Below are 21,815 nucleotides of genomic sequence, written 5' to 3'. Positions count from 1 at the left end.
TCCGTCAGTTGCACTGTACGTGTTATATATCATATGGCCATCTTCTCACACTTCACATACACTTTTTCCCCACTCTGGCAGTCCAAATGGTCACGCGTTAAAAATAAGTGCCATTCATTCCAACTAGCCTAACGCTCTACGTTATCGAATAGAAAAATCAGAATTTTTTCCCGAACTAAAGCTCACCCAGAGCTTCAAATTGGTGTCGGTACCACCGTTTCCATAGGAATAAGATGTTGGCCCCAAGAGTGTTTGGCCCTGTACACGTCGTTCGCATCGATGCTGGAGGCTCGTAATATAACACTTTGGTGTTTTAAAAAAATAAGAAAAGAACACACAGAGTCACGGCTGTCGGATGCCATTTTTCTTTTATTTAATAAATCCGTCGCGTAATCGCTACTCCGCGAGAGAAAGAGGGGATGCAAACTATTCAGATAAAGTTCCACGTAATGATAGAGGAGAGTAATGTAATAAGAACATGCTCTTTGCCAGCTAGGGGAACAACAAGCAAATAAATGCTCACAACGCACAGAAAGTTTCTCGCTTTCAATGTACACACAGAAAAAAAACACAGCTGTCATAGTACAGGCAATGAGCCATGCGTAACGGAAGAGAAAAAAATAGAGGAAGAAAGGCGAGATTAGGACGCTCAGAACAAAAGCTAAATTCAGCGGCACAAAACGTTTACGCACGTATAATGCCCCCTGATGACTTAAAAAAAGTGTGAGGAGGCCACAGTGGAAAGGGTCAGCTTTGAAACAAAAACACGACAATAGGTAAACGAGAAAGCGCACTGGGAAAGGGGGAGACCGCGGGGTCCAGGAACGACATTCACAAATACGGCGACCATCTTGCCACCATCGGGCCGGTCACGTGATTTGAACGTGAGCCACTCACAGCCGCGGATAGACACTACGCAGTTCGCGGCAGAAACAACGTCGTCGTCTGCGCCGGCGCGGGAAGAGCGTCCACGTCTGCTACGGAGCAGCAGACGACGCGCGCGCTGAAACGGCACAACGTCGCGTTAAAAAAAAAAAAAAAGCTCTTGAAAGCAACGCACTTGGCCACGACGATGTGGGTTCCGTTGCTTACACACTCCGTCGTCATTCCTCTACACACACTCACGGTATCCACACACACGACAGTTTGTCATATTTTTTTCCTTTTTCTTTTCCACCGCGAGTCACAACGACCAACGAGCAGAAGAAAAAAAAGCAAAGGTGCACTCTATCCATTATATGTCTAGCTTTTTTTTTTCTTTCACCGGATTGTGCGCTCGAAAAATGGCAGAACTGCCTTCAAGCGTCTAGTTTCTATACAAAGAAAAACAGGAAACAAATCGGCACGCAACACAGGCACAATAAAAATCGGGAGAAGTAAGACAGAAGGTGGGGGGGGAAGCATAACGAGCGATATAACACGAACTACAGGACAGCACTGGTGGGCAGGCAAGATGAAACTGATGAACAGTACTCGGGGCTTACTCTGCACTGAAACCAGAAAAGATAAACGCAAACTGTTGTACTGCGTCGTTGCTAATAATACACATTAAAAAAAAAGACCGTAACGCGGGCGTTGTGATTTATCGAAGGTAACGGATGAAACGTCCACTCCTGCATAATGTGTCCTCACTGGGGACCAGCGACACGCCGAACCGAGAACGCGAGTGAAGCGCTGAAATGCAAAACCGTCTAATGACCTCAGCGAGGCAAACTTTCGAATTCCGCGGCATGTGCGGAGATGGCGGAGGAAGCTGGCTAAAGCTAACCGGAGATGAGACAGCCGATAAGATCTGAGAGCTGTGCCAAGAGCGCCGTCTGGTAGCCACGCTTTCGATAAGGATTCGCGGAGCCGACACGGTCATTCGACAAGCTCGCTCCAAAGGAACCTATATTAGACAGGTACACTGTAAAATAGTTGACACCCTTAAAAGTGAATAAGTGTGCTAATCGGCCTATACTTCGCATCTTTGCATCTAAAAGTGAGTAGGGGTGCGAGGCTTTGTAGGCCACCTGTTAACTTTAGAAGAATTATCAGAAGTAATCGTTCATTTCTTTTTTTTAGGGACGGTTAAATTATTGCAGGTCTTTATATCCCTTAGGATACATAAAACTCTGCACTCTATATACATGTACGCTTCCACAAGAACGTGGCAAATAGAGACCATAGTCAGCGTGAGAGATTATGCGCTGTGTTGCTTCTCGCTATGTAACAGTTGCCCCTTAGTGAATTCCTCCGAGTTAACCCTAAACTGCTACACATTCTTGAAACTTCGCAGACAAGTGGGAGCGGTAAGTTTATGGCCGCGAAAGAACGCTGACGATGGCGTTAAACACGACCAATTAACCCTGTAATGCCCAAGCACACTTGCACATCAAAGAACATTGGAACAACTTGATTTCTGGCCATGATAAGTACATTAGCAAAAAAAAATGTAACGATAAAATGTTGCTTCAGTTGAAACTTAATTAGTATAGTAATTAAGCAGTCAATAATTTGTTGAACTATTAAAATCTGTAGAGAAAGCATCCATGGGCTTTGCGTTAAGCTTCCAAATCTTCAATCAGCATTTTCAGGCATGAAACTTGGCGCAGATTACGTAGTACGTTGGGCTTTACACAGTTAATCGCTCCGGAGATGAATAGCAAATGACAGCCACTGCTGGAGTCATTAAAACGCTAGAGAAACAAAATCCTGGAGCCTGTAGACGTCAACTATGTCACTTTCTTTTTCTATTTGCCTTCGAAAAACCACAACACCATCACGCATGCGAAAAAAAAAAGAAGAAAGCGGTAAGGTGGAGGGAGGGGGGGGGGAGTGAGAGAGAGGAACGCAAACAATAAAGACAAGATAGAGTTTGAGATCGCGCCTCCATTGGTTAGACAAGTCACTGGGACTCGACAGGACGACAAAATCAACAGGCATGAAGAACAATCTTTTTTAACATAAATTCGACCAATTAAGATGACGCATGAAAAACAAAGGGCGGAGCAAAGAAACGCCACTTCACGAAACCTCGCCGCTATTCGTCAGGCTATCAGGCTAGAGCACCACCGACTGAAGAAAGCGTAAGTTTCAAATTTGAACGTATTCAGCCTGCAATCCCACACAACAATGCGGTAATTAACGTTGACCCCAAAACGCCAACAGATGCGGACATCAGACCATGTTGGCGAGTAAAACAACGTGTTTATAAAGCTCGCAGGGGCACGGACAGCGCCGTGAAGGCCATCCAATGCTGTGGAGATCTAGGCGACAGCATGAGTCCGACCAAGAGACAAGCGAATGCCGAATAGAAACGCGCACTAGTTTTTTTTTTTTTTTCAGTGTGGATTCAGTAGGCGATTTCAGAAAGATTTCACGATGTAAGAATTCTTTGTCGTTGGCCGACGGAACTTGACGATAATGAGCCGGCTATCAGAATTAACCCTTCCATCTCTCAACTGCACGAAATTAGTTGCGAGTGCGGAACCAACTGTCGTATTTCATAATAATCCAACTATGTTTTTTTTTCTTTTTCCCGTTATTCGTGCCGTTCTGTTATTCACTCCAGCGCCACCGCGGTGTCATTATCTCCGGAATTAACCCGCTATCTTCGCCGTTATCTCTGGGATCAGCGCCTCAACACGACGCATGAGAATCGAAAGTGAAGTGAATCGCTAGAAAGTAGAGCCTCTGTGGTCGGATTTTGTACTGTGGAGCGATTCTGTCTCCAACCATGGTAATCTTTGTTTCTTTTCGCGGTGATAGTAGTCCTTTGTTGCTTCGTGTACCAACATGAACTTTAAATGCTATAGGCTTGGAACATTTCAATAATAGGAGTCTTACATTCGAATGAATCGCTGTCTTCGGTCAGTGACTTTCATAGCCTGAAGCATGACGAAAGCAGTTCGAATCATTACGCACGATAAGATTAAAACAACCAACCTTCAAGAAGGAAATTGGGGGTTTTGGTGGGCTTTACAAATATCTATATATCTCAATGCTTATAGTACAGGGCTAAAATATATATTTATATATATATAATATATCTCCTCTATCGCTTTCTCTCTCTCTCTCAATATTTCACACGCACTCGTGGAAAACATAGTCTTTACCTTCTTAAGCGTAGTGCAACTTTAGACAGAGACCACGAGAGTAAAAACTTTTTTTTCTGTTTTTTTCTTGCTATCGCTTCTCACTTCACACACATTCATTCACAGCGGATAAAACGTAGTCGTCTCTGACCGTCACAACAGACTTGTCGCGAGGCGACCTCTCTCCTCTCAAAAATGGCACAACAGTCACGTGACATATGAATTACGGTGAAAAAAATCAATACAGAGGCTTGATTGACACATCCTTTCAGAAGCAGGAAGCGGCAAAGAAATGAAAAAAAAAAACAAAAAATAAAGACAAATATGAGAAGACACAAGCCTCGACAATTGAACTTGAAATGACGTCACAACGCGACAGGACAGGGCGAGGGCAAAGCTGTATGTACATAGGGAGCATGGATTCTCAACTCTGGGTTTTTACTCGCATGTTACCGAAAATCTTCAAAGTGAAAAAAATAAAAGCTTTTAGATGACCCCGCGCAAGGAGACTACAATCGTTGGTAAGCAGCCTGCTGTATGGGTAAACGCACCCAAAGAAAATATTGCGTTAGGCCTAGTTACGCCTAAGAAAAGCTAGGCCTAACGACGCCTCTCACGGGTGCTCGGTCCGCAAATCCCCGATCAGACAAGTAGTCATGACGTCATTGGGTACAATTTAGATGCGTATGAAGGTTCTTTATAATTTAGGAATCGACTGATACCTTCTTTTATATTTGGAATCGAAAAAATTACGTCTTTTCTAAATCGTTTGATACCGAGACGTGGCGCGAATAGAGTTCTCACACGCTTGTGCAAATAAATCGCCAGCGAATTTTTTGACAGAAGTGAAGCCAGGTATTTCTGAAAGCCCCCTCAAGGCAGACTGCTGTATCTTCCAACGGTTGTAGCGCCCCTGAAGAGAACGCATACAATGAAAAAGAAACTAACGTTAAGGAGCAGTCATGAAAGCTGCGGGGTGATTGGATTGGGCGTGAATTGTCTGGTACAAGTTGCGATATATATGTATACCCTCTTGATTACAATGTCACAAGTGCTGATTCCCGCGGCATGTCTGTATGCACGGTGACTTGATATTTATTTTGTACAGAAAGCTATGCGCATCTCGAACATCCTCTGCTCAAGAATCGATGAACGACGCTGCACGCATGCGTGTCACAAGCGCTGACCTGTTCCGAAAGACGCTGTATTGGCACGCCAGCTATAAGGACCGTTGGATAAGATAGTGGCGTTACAGTGATGAGACGCGTGAACAATGAAGACAACTCGGCAGCGTAACTCGTCGCGTTTTCTTAAATAGACAAAAACAAGCGAAAAACAAAGTCATAGTGAACGATTTACGGTACCTGGGATGGGAGTACGAACCGTCGCCTCCGTGATTGGGAGAGACCGGTATCTCGGAGGCCTATTTGCGTTCCCACAGCTACGGACAGACGGCGCATGCGTGCCCGAAGGCGCGATGAGATGACGTGCGCGCCGCGCGACGCGACATCTGTCGGTGATCAGCTCAACTGAATTTCAACGCGGCAGTAAATGACGCACTTGTCTGCAGCGCGCTGAACGAGCGACGTTGCAACTGGAGCAAATGTCTGCGGGCGTAGGATTGCGTGGGTGTGTCTTTTTTTTTGTTTTTCCTTTAGTTCGCGCCGCGATTTTGGCCGCCAGATAATCTGCCAATGTTGTGCCGTGCGCTCCGTCGTTAGCCAAATGGTTATCGCTCAGCCAAGATAACAATACGTTGAACGAATTCAGGATTGCTGCTACGTGACTAGATACCTGATGCCTTCAACTAGTACAATCTCTGCGAAGAGCGCCCGGTTGGGGGAACAATGCTATAATGTCAAAACGCCAACGTACGCTTCGATTACACCACAACAGCCAATTTTTAAAGCACTGACATTCATTCACTCCCATCGCTATCGAATGAGAAATTTTAAATCGAGGACGGTTTAACCCCTGTCGGATGTAAACGATGAAGCTCCATAACTAGCCACAGAGCCGCGATACTAGTTGACCTCGCGGATGAATTTAACTGCTCCTCTTGCGGCTTCTCGAGGTTGCGTTATTGCGCTTTACGAACGTACAACCCCTATATGCGCAACGGTCGCGTGCAAAATAAAAAGAAAGAACGCCGAGACGACAATCTCTGCCAGTGGTCCCCGGTTGAACAATAATAAAAAGAGCGCAGCAAACTCAACAATTCACACACTCTTTACTGCTGCAGGAGAGAAGGGGAAAGAGAATGGGAGAGAGTGACGACGCCTCTTGGAATTGAGGGCTCACTAATATAAAACGAAGTTAAAATGCAGTATTATGTTCTCGAGGTATGATCGCGTCTCTATACGTGCATTTAGAACAAAAACAAAAAGTGAAAAAAAAAGGAAGAGGTGTTGGACTGGGTTATTTAGGTACAGGTGAACAAACTTCTCCACGCGTTCCGTAAGTGTGAACGATAATTACTGCTCTCATCACCGCATGAACTACGACAGAGCAGCAGTGAAACATGCCAAAGAGCGAAGCACACAGCGTCGTTACGAACACTACAAACGATAAAAGTTTAAAAATAATAATGAAAGGAGATGGCTAGACAAGATTAAAAAAGTGGGGCACCAATCCTTCGAGAGGGAGAGAGAGCGGTGCGAAAAGGAACGGTGTTATTGCACATGTGTGGAAGCGGGCCGTTAGCTTTTGCCATTGGCTGCTGCAGAAAGAACCCGTTGCCAATGTCGCACGACCTGTCCGGCAACACTCGAGCTTGTCGCCGACGACAGCGACGCGGAAAAAGCCTTGGGAAGGAGCAAAACTCAAATACCCAAAAGCCGTGGCCAGTCCGGCTAACTCCGCAACGCTTTGCCGTTCAGAAAGGGGGAGAGACGCCGCTGCGTTGATTTCGACGCACGTTTGCCAGGCGAGTCGAGTTCATGTCTTAGCGTATCGACTTCACGCCCAAGCGTATCGACCCTACATCCAAGCTTCATCCAAGTCGACTCCACACCTATGCTTCTTGGTTTAAGGAAATACGTCACTCGGCGCCGATTGGCTCTGGTAATTCTGAACAACGCAGTAATCAACATTTCGCACCAACTGCCACGAGGAAGGTCCACCGGTCGAGCACACACCGGTATGGTTAAGATCGAAATCGGGCGACACTACCGCTCCTAACGGATGTGTTGATGTAGTTCCTCCGGCGCCAGATTTCAGGCACTTTCGGCGGAGATTCATTTACACGCGTATTTTGTTTTACATAAGTGGCTCTTTCTGCCACTGGCAACGAACCCTACCGGTTTTCCAACCTCGTAAGCACGTTGGCAACGGCATCTACCTTTTCTTCCTGCGCTTCAACGGCGTGCGACATGTTTTGTGTTCCACTGGAAGCCTACAGTATAGGCCTTCAAAGGATCGAGTGAACCCGCAGATCGAAGCAGAATTTCCTCATAGTCACCGACCTCAACTCAAGTTTGGTGCACTAGGCCGCCTTTTCCTCGCTGCGACATGCCGAACACTTTGACTTCCGTATAGATTAATCGTGACCGGATTTGAACTGTACAACGCGCTCTCCTCCTTTCGTGACACGGCAGGGCCACAGCTCTTCCGAGCGTCGACTGCTGTGAAGCTCTTTGTTAACGAACTTGAACGAGACAGGGATATGAACACATATTACCACTGCGGGTATCAGGTAGGTCCACGATCGACAGGCTTCAGCCGTTTACAGTCTCTCAGAAGCCAGTGGACGAAAAACAAAGCAAACCAGCGACGTAAACACACCGCTGGCAAGAGAAGGCGCCAGCTCTGGCGCTGAAAGGTGGGGGACCAGTTCGTGGGGACGAAGCAAGCAGAGCGCGCAGAGGAGACCACAGTGGAGGTCGGTGATGAGTCCGGGAGAGTATGAATGATGTTACGATACGCACGCGCACACGCACACACACACACACGCTCGCGCCAACGTACGGGCGGCGCGACTCGTGATGACTCGGGGAGGAGAGGTGGCTGGGAACGACGGGCTACCACTGCGAGAAGGTCGGTCACCGACGTTACGGCGGCCTCAAAAGTGTCTTCAGTGCAGAAGAGACGCGACCCAGGGCTGTCCGAGGGCCGCTCGGCGCCACGACGCAAACGGGGCGGCAGCGGTGGCGGGCCCCACGAGTCCTGCGCGAGGCGACGCCAGCGACGTCGACGAAGGACGACCTCGGCGGCTGCGGCGTCACGTCATGTCCTTCGAGTCGGAGTCCAGCGACTGGGCGTTCTGGTTGACGACGCACTTGCGCATGTGCTTCTCCAGCGTGCTGGGCACCGAGAAAGGCATGTCGCAGAAGCGGCACCGGTAGACGTCCTTGCCGACGCGCCCGTGGGTCTTCATGTGCCGCGTCAGCTTGGAGCTCTGCGCGCAGGCGTAGCTGCAGAGCTCGCACTTGTAGGGCTTCTCGCCCGTGTGCGATCGCCGGTGCACCGTGAGGTTGCTGCAGTTCTTGAAGACCTTCCCGCAGTACTCGCACGTGTCGTTGCGCCGGTCCTTGGGCCTGCCCAGGTGGGAGCCCATCAGGGCCAGCGCAGCAGCCGCGCCGCTCGGACCGGGGCGTGGGCTCAGCGTGCCCAGCTTGAGCTCCTTGGCCCGCTGCTCCAGGTCGGCGGCGCCCTGCTGGTGGAGGCCCAGGTAGAAGTCGCGGTGGGCCATAGAGGGCAGCCAGAGACCGGCGGGAAAGACGTCGCGCTCTCCCGCCGCCGCGGCCAGGTCTAGCTTGAGCCTCTTGCTGGTGGAGTCGCCGTCGAAGGCCCCCAGCAGGCTGCCGCCGAAGTCGAGTGCCGTGTGCGGCAGCGACTTGCTGCCGACCACGTCGGAGCCGTTCTCGGCCATCGACGTGTCGGTGCTGGGCACGGCCGACCCGGGTCGCTCCTGCTTGACGGCGTTGCGCAGGGTCCCGCTCTCTTCGAGCGCCTGCCGGTAGGCCTCGCTGTACTGCTGGATGTTTGTGAGGCCGATCTTCTCCATGACCTCGCCCAGCAGGGACTTGCGCTCGGACGGGCCCACCGACGAGCCCGTCCCGCCGCCGCCCCGTACCGTCAGGTCCTCGGCCCTGTCGGCGCCTCCGGCGCCGCTCTCGTCGTCCAGATCTTCATCCTCCTCCTCTTCTTCTTCCTCCTCCTCTTCCTCCTCTTCTTCCTCGTCCATCTCGTCCTCCTCTTCCTCGTCCTCGACCTCATCGCACGACGCGGCGCCGTCCTCCGAGCCGTCGTCACCGTTGGTCCTCGGACCGCCGCCGCCTCCACCTGCGCCGTCCGGCGTGGATCGGGCCGACTCGACGCTCGTGTTGTTGCCCGACCCGGGCGAGCTGCGGTGCGTCTTCATGTGTCGCTTGAGCTTGCTCGCCTGGGTGCACGCGTGGTTGCAGATGTGGCAGCGGTACGGCTTCTCGCCCGTGTGCGACCGCCGGTGCACGATGAGGTTGCTCTGGAAGCGGAACGACTTCCCGCAGTACTCGCACGACTTGAGCTTCGGGGACGCCACGCGCGACGACGGCGTTCCGTCCGACGAAGCCTTGGCGAGGCCCGACGGCGCGGACGTCGCCGTGGGCGTCAGCGGGGCTCCCGTCGTCGAGGTCGCGGCGCCCGACGCCGGGAACGCCGGCGGCGTCAGCTGCTTGCGCGGTGACGAAGGGGCGTTGGCGCTACCCGTCGCCGCGTCCGATGGACTGGACGCGCCCGCCAGCTGCCGCAGTCGTTGGGAGTAGAAGTCCAGCTGGGGCTCGATCGCCGGAATTCCGAACGGCGGTGTGCTCTGCGGCGTCGCCGACGGTCGGAAGCCGTCGCGACTTGTCGAGCCTGAAACACGCAAACGATGGCATGTTACTGCGACAAAATTCATCGGAAGATGTTCACACTGGCGACATATGTGAAAGGAAACAGTTGATTTTCACCCAAGACAGTGATTGTCTCTGGTCCATTTTAGCGCATAAATTTCTATGTCTAGGAGTGATAACCGTTATACGCGAAAAATAAGGGTGTGCGAATAGGCAGAGAATGAGGAAAACGAAGCGAGAGTGCGGGAAATTTTACTCTGTTAGATAGAGATAGAAAGCAGAGGAAGAAAAGGCACAGACGTGATTCAGACGCGCGTCCTGTTTGCAACCCTACAAAGAGAGAGGGGGTTAAGAGACGAAAAGAGGGTGCCGCTTCACCTGGAAGTGCAGTATACGTAGAACATGTGCATTAAAGTAACATGGAAGCTAGTGAACTTATTTGCATAACACATCCGCGGAAACGGTGATATCCAGGGCTGCCACCATTCTTGCAACATTCTTGGCGGCAGCTCTAAAAGGCAGCACAGTGCAAGTAGGTTAACTAAAGAAGAGGAATAGCGTCTTGCAGTACCTGTAGCGGCCACGGCCGAAGAGGACGACGGAGCGGTCGTCGGAGGCGTGGACGCCGCCGCCGTCGACGAGGACGCCGGGGCGACGGGCGGGAGGGGAACCTGCGGCCGCAGCTGGTCGGCCAGGAGGTCGCCCACGCGGAAGTCGTGACTAGAAGCCCTCCCGAAGAGGCCCGCCGCAGCCGCCGCTGCGCCCGCGGCGAACTGGCGTTCGGACAGCGGCATCCGCAGGAGCTGGAGCGCCGGATGCGCCGCGGCCACAGGGTCCACGACGCCGGCCAGCGACGGGACGACGGGGCCGGCCGTGGAGGTCACCTGAGTGGCGGACGGCACCAGCAGCTTCGTTAGATTTAGTAAAGCGATGAAGGGGGCTAGTTGCTGGACATTCATGATCATATTGCGCCACGTCCACGTTCTGTCATTCACTTAAAATCATCAGTGTAACACTAAGCGCAACATAATCATGTTCGATAGATTGTTGCAAGGCCGATAGTGAACGCGTTTTGTGTAAAGACATCCGCTTATGAGCCGAAAGTCCCTCTAGAGACAATCCAAGGTGTTAGTCTGATAAAGTGTAGGGAAAAAACGTAGCCCTGTCTTCCCTGCTAGTGTTGCGTCAAGCTGCAGTGACGATGGCCAAAGCCCTGTTGCTATAGCGATTGCCGGCGACTGCTCCGATTCCACCGCGCTTCATAAGTGGCCGCTCGGGCGGAGCAACTGCGGGGAATTTATGCAAGGCTATAGCTCCGCCTGCAGCTGGCAAACAACACTCCTCCTCCTTTCTGTAAGACCGTTGTTACTCGTATGACGACGTTAGCTCCTCTAGATGATTGATTAGTTTTCTCATGTACGGCTGTAAGGCATGTGAGCTAAGAGGACAGTTTCGTCTGCAAGACTGCGTTGAGAAAATAGGATATACCTCCAGGCCTATAAAAGCAAGTCCTGTCTCGTCGATAAACAAACGATCACGTTTTCTTTCAAGGTATCTTCTAAAGATACTTCTGGCTATGTAGTGCAGCCTTTTTCTTTTTTATTATTTTTCTTAGTCACAGTACGGGAGACAAGACAGTCGTCTATAATGCGCTAGGCGCCTGCTCCGGTCTTCACTGGCGACATAGCAATAACATACGGTACGGAAACCAGCTGGATGTGTCCACACAGGGCTGCATTTACGAGATACCTTGATTCCTTCCACTCTGCTGGTCAATTAATGCATTGGAAGCTGCTTTGGCCACGAGAAGCGCCTTCTGGGTAAGTGTTTTTCGGGGCAGAAGCGCTCTCTGGGCAAAGATGTACACCGGTCTTGCCCGGAGTACATCTTTAGCTTCTTCATGCACCGCTACTGCTACACGTTTTATATTGTGCCTACGTTCATTCTCTGCCAATATGGTACATAGACCGATATACTCGACCTAGCCTTGAGGCTCGACCTAGCCTCAAGGCTAGGTCGAGCCTAAAGACCCCCATCAGTCCTGCGTGAGATTTTCACCTGCGGTGCGGGTTCCGTGGACGACGTCGGCGTAGACCTCGCCGACGGCGTGGACGAAGACCCCACGGGGGTGGGCGGGGTGGGCGCCGGCACGCTGGACACCCCGCCGACGGAGGGCTGCGCCGAGGACGGCCGGTGTAGCAGGGGAGGCGTGACGGAAGACCGGCCGCCGCCCACCAGGGGAAAGAGCGCTCCCGTCGCGCTGATGTTGGCGTCCACGTAGATCTTGACGCCGTGCAGGTTCTGGCAATGCTGGACCAGCAGCCAGGCGGAGGGGAAGACATGCTTGCACGTGAAACACGTGTAGCTGTTGGGCTCTGCGCATCGTGATAGAAAGCGGAAGAGAACACAGGGTACGGTTAGGCACGAAAAAAACATGTAAAAAGGACGCGACTACTACAGCACCAAAACGTAGCGCTGTTGTGCTGTGTAGGCCAGTTCAGCCAGCCAGCAGCAACTTTGTTGTTTCGTATGTTTATCGTATACATGAAAATATTTGACCGTAAAAGCCACAATTGGCCAATGATGTTTAAGTGCGTGAAGACTTATTTACCTTCATGCATTTAAATACACATGGCTGCTTGAGGGTGTAAAAATGAAAAGGAACCGTACTGCGCAGCTTCGCGAGAACATTTGAAACAACATGCGCGAAGATTAGTGAAGTCCGTATACTATCCACCATTGCTGTGATAGCTGAATGACCTCAACGTCAGACTTACATCTAGCAATCTCAGCTGAACACTATATGGCACCAACAACCGCATCAAACACTCCAACAGACTTCAATAGGGTTCTAACCGGTTACAGCCGGTTATAACAGCAGCGGCAGAGAGCTCCCCGCACTGTAAAATCATGTACAGCCTTAAAAGTGAAGACGGGTGTAAATGAGTCTACATAACTCGCACCGTTACACCTCTTTGGGTGTAAGGACGTGAATTATAGACTGATTTACACCGTTTTTCGCTTTTAAGGATGTAAAACAATATTACGGTGCGACGCGCAAGACGTAGGATAGATAAGAGTTTCTAAATACTCATGCTGGAGGGAAACCTGGCGCTAATGTCTACGTGGTATTTTTTTTTCAACGCCGCGTCAAACACCGTGCAAGCGATGTGAAGTATGTGGATTTGCCCCTAAACATCGTAATTTTGGTTTCGAGCGACCTTGTGAATTTTCATATTAACATTATCGCTGTTAACTATATAGTCACGTATACGTCATGTTAAAGAAGCTACGCGAAAGTGCCTGCAACATCGGCAGTGCGAACACGGTGCTTCTTATGCTGCTCGACATCGTTTTCGGTGCAACCTCAACAAATATCACGCGCATTGCTCGATGCCAGCATTTGTCTAATATTACACTTGCCGTTTCTCTCTCCGCTTGTATCCACATCAGTGAGTGAATAAAAAGAGGGAACTGGTATGGCAAGATTCCAAACGGAAAGCTAAAGCTTAAGAGCAGGCAGTCAGCGCCTCCACATATTCTAGTTAGTTTCTTTATTCCTTGCTTCCTTTTCTTTCTTTCTTTTTCTGTGCATTTCCCGATTCCTGCTGTAACATTCAAGTGCTAACTATGGAGATTCCCGGTATCAGTGACAAACAACACTGCATGTACGTAAGCGAGTCTACAAGAAAACCGCTAGCTCATAAAAATGAAGATGCGTGAATTCCTGAGCGCAGCAAAGAGAGCTTTCACAAAGCTTCCCCTGAACGCGACGAGAACTCGTGAAGTGTTACTACAACATGCCAACGAGAATTCGATCATTCAAGCCACGGTTGAAGAGACCGCGCATTGTTTGTTGCCACATTTTACGAAGGGCGAGCGGTCGTTAACTTAATGGGCATAGTTTACCTCGCGTCACCTCCAGAAAGCAGGTAATTTAGACGCCCATTACTTCCGAGCGATTAGCGTCGGAATAATTTGCCATCGCTTACGCTGCACAAAAGTATTCGGAAACCCCCAACGAAGTCGACGTTCATGGAGCGCTATACTGCTGCCTCGAAGACGCGGCACGAGTAGTCCGTAACAGTGCAGCGGTGTGGTGCTACATTCGCGCACAAACAAACTCGCAGACAGCAACGAACGAGAAAGAAATGCGTTGACGCCTCCGAAATTAGGCTACGGGCAAATGCACCGATAGAAAAATTCGAGCAACGTTCCTCGCTGTGTACTTCTTCGCAGCCGAGAATCTATTCGCACATCGCTGTAGTACACGACCAAATCGAACTGCGGGAACGGTAGCACGAAAAGAAGGAACGGAAGCTCCCACGAAACTTCCAGTGGCGCCCGCTTCCGTGTTCACCTTGCGTTCTTTCACGCGTACGCTCATTCCACCAAAGAGGTCTATACGAAACGCCGCGTCGCAGCGCACGTCTTGAGGGCGCTGTACAACCACCACCGTCGCTCGCAAGAGCGGCGCATTTAGGTCTACGCCACAAAGCGAGCCGGAGCTGCGGAAAAGAAAACCAGAACCTCTCGCGGAGCCAGCGCAGGGGAAGAACATCGATCACTTAATCGTGATAGATTAGCACCGCTCGAACGGCTAATAATTGCTTTCCGATGTCGCGTGCTCGCTCGCGCGCTCACGCTCCCCTCCTCGCCTATGGTCTTCTACGCACTGCAAAGCGCTTCCCGCCATCCCCTTTCCTCCGTATCGCCGTTCGGGACATACAAGACTCCCGACCGCATCTCGAGCTCGCACCCTCTCTCGCGCGCGCTTTGCATGCAGATCCCTAAGGAGGGAGTAGTTCCCCTTCCGCCCTTTCTCCGTCGCACAGATCTCGCCCCAGATAGCGTGCCGCCGCTGTTCGGGAGTCATCCTACAAGACAATTAGCGCCCTCGGCGTAAGGGGAGAACCGTCTGCCTTCCCTCGCACCGGGTTCCCCCTTTTTCCTCCCACAACAGCGCGTCCTCCAAGCCGGAGCTCCGTTTAGGGAGAGCGGGAAGGCAGTGCAAAGGTCGACCGGTAGAAAACGGGAGCGAATGAGAGGGGGGGAGACGAAAATGGGGAGCGGGTCGCTCGTCTCACGGGCACCGCGAAGTCGTTCCGGGGAGTAATTAATCCTGGAATGAGCGATGCGCTTCGAACCTGACTTGATGGCTGGCGTCTCGCCGCCTCTCCAGGCGAGTTGATCGCGCAGCACTTCGTCGCCACTAGCGCGCGAGGAGTACGGCGTAGTCAGTCAACTGCGGTCGCCTACTGCTTCTCTCCCTCTCCCTCACCCTCCCCCCACCCCCCGTGGCACCTTCTTCGCACTCGGGTCCAAACTCCGCGCACCGCGAGGTTGCAGAGTCGGTCTCGATAGATTCTTGGGGGAGAGCTGCTGGCTAAGCGTTGTTTTCGTTGTAAGAGGGAAATGTCTTGAGGGAATGAAGGAAGGGCGTGAGAACGGTGGTGTAAGAGAGAGTGTGTGCGAGAGAGAGAGAGAACGCTGTGTGTGTTAGTTCCAGAATGTGAACGTCGCTTACGCGCTAGCGTCGCTTCCTCGCCCCAGAAGTTTGTCCGCGGTGGTCGCGCTAAGGTGGGAGTAATCCATCACTGGGAGTCGTTCCACGACGAAGTAGGTTGACGCCCGAGCCAGTTATGCGGTCGTGAGGAGGGAGCGACTGAATCGAGCATAGATCGCGTGCCGCGGGCCAACCAGGCAAGCGGTGCCACAGGGGTGAAAGTTTGCAGATCACAATAGGCTATTTCTTTTACTAAGTGATTAAAAATAGAAGGCAAGGCAAGTCATCTGCCGATGCAGAAGAGGGACAGTGCTATGGTATTCATGTCTTTATGTTTATTTGACAGTATCTACCTGCGCTACTCAGTATTTATACTAGCACTCGACGTATGCTCGAAAGACGATCAGAAAACGACCAAACGGTCGTTTCTAGTAAATAAGCATCGTGCGAATGGATTATTTATTGCACGACCTCAAACAGTAAACGCCGCGGTCAATGTCGCAATACTTGTCTTAAAGGTCAGTGCCTTCAGAGATTGTCCATTGCTAGCGCAGTCGTTTCATATCCCTAATATCTGTATCATGATTGGCTGGCGCTCGCGAATGCTGGCCTACGAAAAAAAAAAAGAAAAGGAACTATCACATAAATAAGGTTTTCGCAATACGGGCCCTGATATGTACGTATGAAATAAGCAAACAGCAGAGACGGTACGCCGCCACAGTTACTGCGGTATCTAATCAACTGCACAAAAAGGGCCATATAAATTGATCCCGAAGGACCATGGTCACTCAGTGCATTCCAGTCAGCGCCACGGTTTGCTTCCTTTCTTTCTTTTTTTTCGTCGCACTTTCCTTTTTGTTTTCTCTCTCTATCTTCCATCGGTCAGTGGCCGAACCAATGTGCGCCCCCTAGCGGGCCACTTCCCCTCTAAAGGGACCTCGTCGCGCCCATTGTGACCTTTTAGAGGACGTCGATGTAAAACATGCTCCTCTATTGACCGTTGGCCTGTCCGGCGTGGGCGCAAAGCAAGCAGTTCGGTATCCGCGGCCGCGCGCAAGGTCCAAACCCATATTGTCCTTCCCCTCATCCATCCCCCTCGCCTCCGTAATGCTACCACCCCGCCCTCTGTGGACAATATACGGAACACGGTGACCGTGTCCCGGATCCACCCTACTTTGAAACACAAGTGTGCAGTGGACAAGCAGAGCAAGGAACAGCCCTGGCTACTGCGCCCAAAAGAAGAAGGAACACAAATTCGGCGGGCAAAAATTTTGATGGATCATCGGCGCGCCGGTCATCGATGGAAGACGGGGCGACATGACGGGAGGGCGCCATCGAAACGCCGACGTCTCGCTGAAAACGCCTCACTTTTCTTTCTCGCATTTTTTTTTCTTCTTTTTATAAGTGATTTAAATCACACGCCATGACTTCGGCAAAGTTACAGCTGCTATCTATATTCCTGTCGTATTAGAGCGTTTTCTTTCATGTCAATGGCCAAAAATTGGAGAGGGCTTCAACATCCTTTGCAGTAGTAGTAGTAGTAGTAGTAGTAGTAGTAGTAGTAGTAGTAGTAGTAGTAGTAGTAGTAGTAGTAGAAAAAAATGTGTAGGCGTATCCTTATAGACACTGGCTAAAAGCATTGTAGTCTTCAAATACTAGAAAGGCATTTGTTAATATAGTGGATGCGAAAACACGCTCTGTGTCCGAAGGCAGCGCCACATGTTCTTCTCGCATACATTATTATTATTATTATTATTATTATTATTATTATTATTTATAAGGAGCCTTTACAGACATAATCAATATGAAGCCAAGAATGACACGCTAGACGTAGCTGTATACACACTGTAGACTACTCGTACCCGCTTGGGAGACGTAAACATCACAGTTCTCAGTTCAAGGTACACAATCAGAAACACGTCATCACAAGACGTTTTATAACATTATTTTTTTTTCGTGCCCCTGAAGCACGTTTAATTGTTTGTCACCGGCTAGCTTATTCGGCCCCTGCACCCCGAATGAAAAATTGAAGAAAACAAAAGCAATTCAAACACGAAAAGCGTATAAAATCAAACGTTGTAAGTACTTTGAAATCGGGCCAACTTCTCCGCAATCTACAAAAACAAACAAACAACCGCAAACGAAACAAAAAAAAATGTCGCAGGCTGGTCTCGCCACGTCAGATGCCGGGCGACCAAACAGTTCACTCGCAGAGGCTGCCGAACTTTCAAAAAACATCGCTGAAAGCTAAACAACCGAAACAACCACGTGGACCAGGCGAGGAAACGGCGCAGAAGGTACGTAGTACAAACGCGCCAAAGTTAACGCACAAAGCACACAATCTGGCTAACGCTCTACGAAGGAGCGCCCCAGATAACAACCAAACACACACGTTCCACGCAGGCCGACGTTATGAAATAGTTAAAAAGTATAAACATCTAACAAACAAACAATAGCGGCAGACGAGCGGATTCGGGGTGAGCGGTGGCAGGCTGGAGGGGTGTACACAACGAGCCAAATAATTTCACTTTATTTTTTTTCCTCTCCAAGCTTTAAAAATTCTTGCCGCATGAAACTTTAGAAGACAACACGCGAGGCAGTTGGAAGTTAAATAACAAGTGTATCATGGCGCGCTGCAGATGAGCGGAGGGGGGGGGGGAGAGAAAAAAGGAAAAATGTTGCGTTACGTGATGACCAGGCGCCAGGGGCTGATGCCGCGGAGCCGAAATTTTTTTTCTTTTTTTTTTAGAGTTCGAGACAAGGTCTAATTCTGGGTCCCGGAGAGCCCTCTCGACATGCCTTTCTATATTTTTATTTTTCAAAATTTTTTTTCATCTTCTTTCGACAGCGCCGCCCGTTACCGTTGGCTGATTCCTTTGTTGTCAAAACGGTCATACATCACTTTCAACTGCGCAGCGATGATCAATCGTTTTAACGAATAAGGAGAGCGTTCGGGCTTTCAGAGAAAAACAAAAATAAATAAATGTTACGTTTAGGTTACGTAAATACATACGCGCGAAAAAAAAAAAAACATTGAGGATATAGTAGACCCTGCGCGGGGATTTCGGGAGTCAACTTAGCCTTTCTTTATTATATATATAAAAATTTCAAGAACAAAAAAAATTAAAAGAAGAAGAGCGTCGTATACGGCGATGACCGCTTGTCATAAAAAGCGCTCTGAGCTTAGAAACAATATTAGAGTCTTGTCTGCGCTAAAATTGTTTCTGTCTCTTCTTTTTCATTGCTCTGTGTGCTTTGGAGCCACATCTTCCTCGCTATAGTTGCTGCAAGTTTAGACAAGCTTTACATTTTGTTCTTATTTATTGAGAAAGCTACAGATTGGGATCCAGAGAATAGCACGAGGTTTAAGTGGCACATCCTATCTTTCTAGAGTATATGCGAAAGGCATAACGGAACATGCAATCGTAAAGCTATGAATGACACGCTATAACAGAAACGACACCCACACGGTCCTTTTTTCCACGATCAAGGGTCGTGTAAACCATACCAGCCTGAATGTCCATGCGACGCTAAATGCAACAACGCGTTGTAATAGAAGCCACAGCTTTCTTATTGTTTTTCTGGTTCGGGGGGAGGGGGGGAGGCGGAGGGAGGCGTGGTCGCTTTCCGAACCGCAAAACACGTCAATATTGCCGACAGCGCACTAAGCATCAACTTTGTTTGCCGGCGTAGTGACTGAAGAATATTGTATAGGGACACGCGCCAAGGAGTACATGTGCAATGAAGTTAACCAAATCTGTCTCAAAAAAGTATTTAAAAAAAGAAGAGTGGAGAGGGGGGGGGAGAGGTAGGCTGCCAACAAGACAACAGTAAGTAACACGAGTCAAATGACGAATAAAGGTTCTAACCGTTATCGCTTTGGCAGAAGTTAAGTCGAAAATGTGATATACGAAATTTCGCACGACACTCCACGAAAGAAATACCGCCAGATACATCTCTCCGATCCGCACAAGGTTTTTTTTTTATTATTTGACATTGCGTTACCATTTCCAATACCGGCTGGCGCCGACCGAGCATGCGCGACATTTACTGTTCCTGAGCAGTTGGGATGGTTATAAGGTGCTGGGATGGGGTATTGTAGTGTTAGCGGTTGAACGGCACCGCTATGCCGAAACACTCTGGCGCTTTCCTTATTCTTTTCGTCGCTACCATCAGCCTCAACCTGCAAAATGGCTTCACTCCACAAAGAAAGTTTAGGAGGCGAAGCACACTTCCAAGAGGCATGCTAAAGTTGCAGCCGCTTTTTAGTTCCTCTCGTGGACAACATCGGCCTCAAGTGGAAGAATGGTTTCACCCCACACATAATCCTTAGGAGGCAAAGCGCACTTTCAGAAGCCCGCAACTAATTGTCGTTCACGCATTGTTGGGAACCTTGCAAGGCGACAATAAATATTCGCGTCGATTGACGACACTGCCCGAAATGTGTATGCACAAGTTTAGAGATTGCGTAGCGTCAAAACTCGTAAAACATAACTCACAGCTTTTGTGCAAGCCCCGGCGTTCCTTATTTTCGATCCTAATGAAATTAAGCGACTTCGTTAGCCAACTAGCTTTTTCTCACGTTTCTGGACTCCCGCTACGCGTGACTGTATTCGCGTGCTGCCACGCTAGGACTCCGTCTTCTTCATTTACTTATTCGCTCATTTCACATCGAGAGCAACAAAAATACATTCCGACTGACAAAACCAAACACCAAAAAGGACCGGGATAAAAAAAAAGCCAGCTACCCTCACCCCTATTGCAACTCATCCCTCTATAGGCGAAGCTGTGCTAGATGAAGGGTAGGATCGGAAGCGGGACACAAGTCGAATAAAACGAAAGAACGAACAATGCGAGGGCCAGCCTACCGCGCAGCAGTCAGTGATTGATGAGTCTTTATTGGTGGCCCCGAGCTCGCCACCCGTGGACCATCGAGCAGGAAACGCTTCGCTTGTGTTGCCGCGCGGTTCGGCTTTCATCTTGTTCCCGTCTCGGCTCGAAGCTCTTAATTATTTCCACTGCGTCCCTGACATCTCCAACGAGGAAAGAATCGTGAGCGTAAAATAAGAAAAAAAGAGATGACCCTACGAATGACCCTTTGGAACAGCAGTTAAAAAATAAATTCAGTATGTTATTTAGCGGTAAATGCTAGAGAAATGCGTTAGCATTACGTCGCACCTCTTTGAGGCCCCGGATCCGTGATTGAAACAGCGTTCACCACATTGCAAAGTGTTCTGTTCGGGAGCTCACTCGACTCACGTCCTCTTTCTTCGAGGAGTGAAGTGTAACTGACCGTAGTCAGGATTCTATCGACACTGCCGGCCACCAACTCTGAAGGCGCCGAGTTCACCGGGTATTTGAGAGAGAGAGAGAGAGAGAGAGAGAGAGAGAGAGAGAGAGAGAGAGAGAGAGAGAGAGAGAGACGTTTTCTTTTAATGAATGCCGGATATGTGTGCCCGGCCTCGCCCCTCGCATTTCACTTCAGGTGAGATTGGCGACGCGTGAAAAGATGGACTCAGAACACTTCATAAATATTATCGGTAACGGTAAAACGGTAACGATATGATAAAAAAATGCTTTAACATCTGACGAGACTGCCCATGCGGGGCAGACTTATGTGTACTTCACTGTTCGCTCGAGACAAGCGATTGCATCCGATGGAAGCAATGCTTAACGGTAACAGCTGCGCATCCATCACAATAGACTAGAAAGACAACGATAGCCCTTACGCCGGCAGTTACGCAAACGTCCAAGCGAGAGCGCTGAAAAAATATAATAATAATAATAATAATAATAAACTACACGGTTAAAGGAGAAGAATAGAAAACATCAGAGGTACTGAAAGCAAAGACACAGTATTTGTCGGGCCTGAAGTGAAAAAGATTTTTGGCTTGCAGATATGACCATGCTTTTCCCTGGCTGCCGAACCAAGAGAGGTGGGGCGGCGGCGGGAGGAGATTTGGGGATCTTCCTTTTTGTGTTTCTTCGTTCGCTCAGTGCCTCTTAAGGTCGCGTGGATTATTATGCACTCCTCCCTTTCCTGGTTTAGCTCGGAGTCGTGGCGGACCTTTCGGTGAGCTTGGTCGCAAAACTCCAAAGCGAGAAGAAAAAATAATATGAAGAGAGAGAAGTGAAAAGGCTGCCGAAACTCTTGGATGGGCGCAAATCGGACCTCAATATGCGTGACCACGCAAGCTTTTCAACGTTCGTGCGGTCAGTTCTAACCTGTCTTTCTTTTGCTTTCATTTTCGTTCTTGCTCCCAAAGCATATGCACGTGTCAAAACCATAGGCAATCCTGGGAGCAGATGTCTTCTCTTTCTGTATATGCGCATGTTCTTTCTTTTTCTGTCTTTATAGTGTGCCGAAGAAGAGGGTTTAAGGGGAGGCTCAAAAATTCACTTTTCTTTAGGAACGCGGGG

General features: G+C 49.6%; 1 protein-coding gene across 7 annotated transcripts in view; it reads right to left on the bottom strand.

The window, feature by feature from the left end:
- Positions 1–351: 351 nt before the first annotated feature.
- Cph (BCL11 transcription factor chronophage) overlaps positions 352–21,815 on the bottom strand; it is a 592,695-nt gene continuing 571,231 nt past the window's right edge. For all 7 annotated transcript variants that reach the window (XM_070521709.1, XM_070521707.1, XM_070521710.1 and 4 more), the window contains 3 exons: positions 11,948–12,264; positions 10,461–10,773; positions 352–9,911 (listed from right to left, as the gene is read on the bottom strand). In XM_070521709.1, coding sequence (XP_070377810.1) covers positions 8,296–9,911; positions 10,461–10,773; positions 11,948–12,264 — 2,246 coding nt within the window. In that variant the 3' untranslated portion in view covers positions 352–8,295. The remainder of the gene's footprint in view (positions 9,912–10,460; positions 10,774–11,947; positions 12,265–21,815) is intronic.

The sequence above is a fragment of the Dermacentor albipictus genome, chromosome 7 (genome assembly GCF_038994185.2).
Source record: "Dermacentor albipictus isolate Rhodes 1998 colony chromosome 7, USDA_Dalb.pri_finalv2, whole genome shotgun sequence".
In the NCBI taxonomy this organism is placed as follows: domain Eukaryota; kingdom Metazoa; phylum Arthropoda; class Arachnida; order Ixodida; family Ixodidae; genus Dermacentor; species Dermacentor albipictus.
This window is presented reverse-complemented; position numbering and strand designations above follow the sequence as displayed.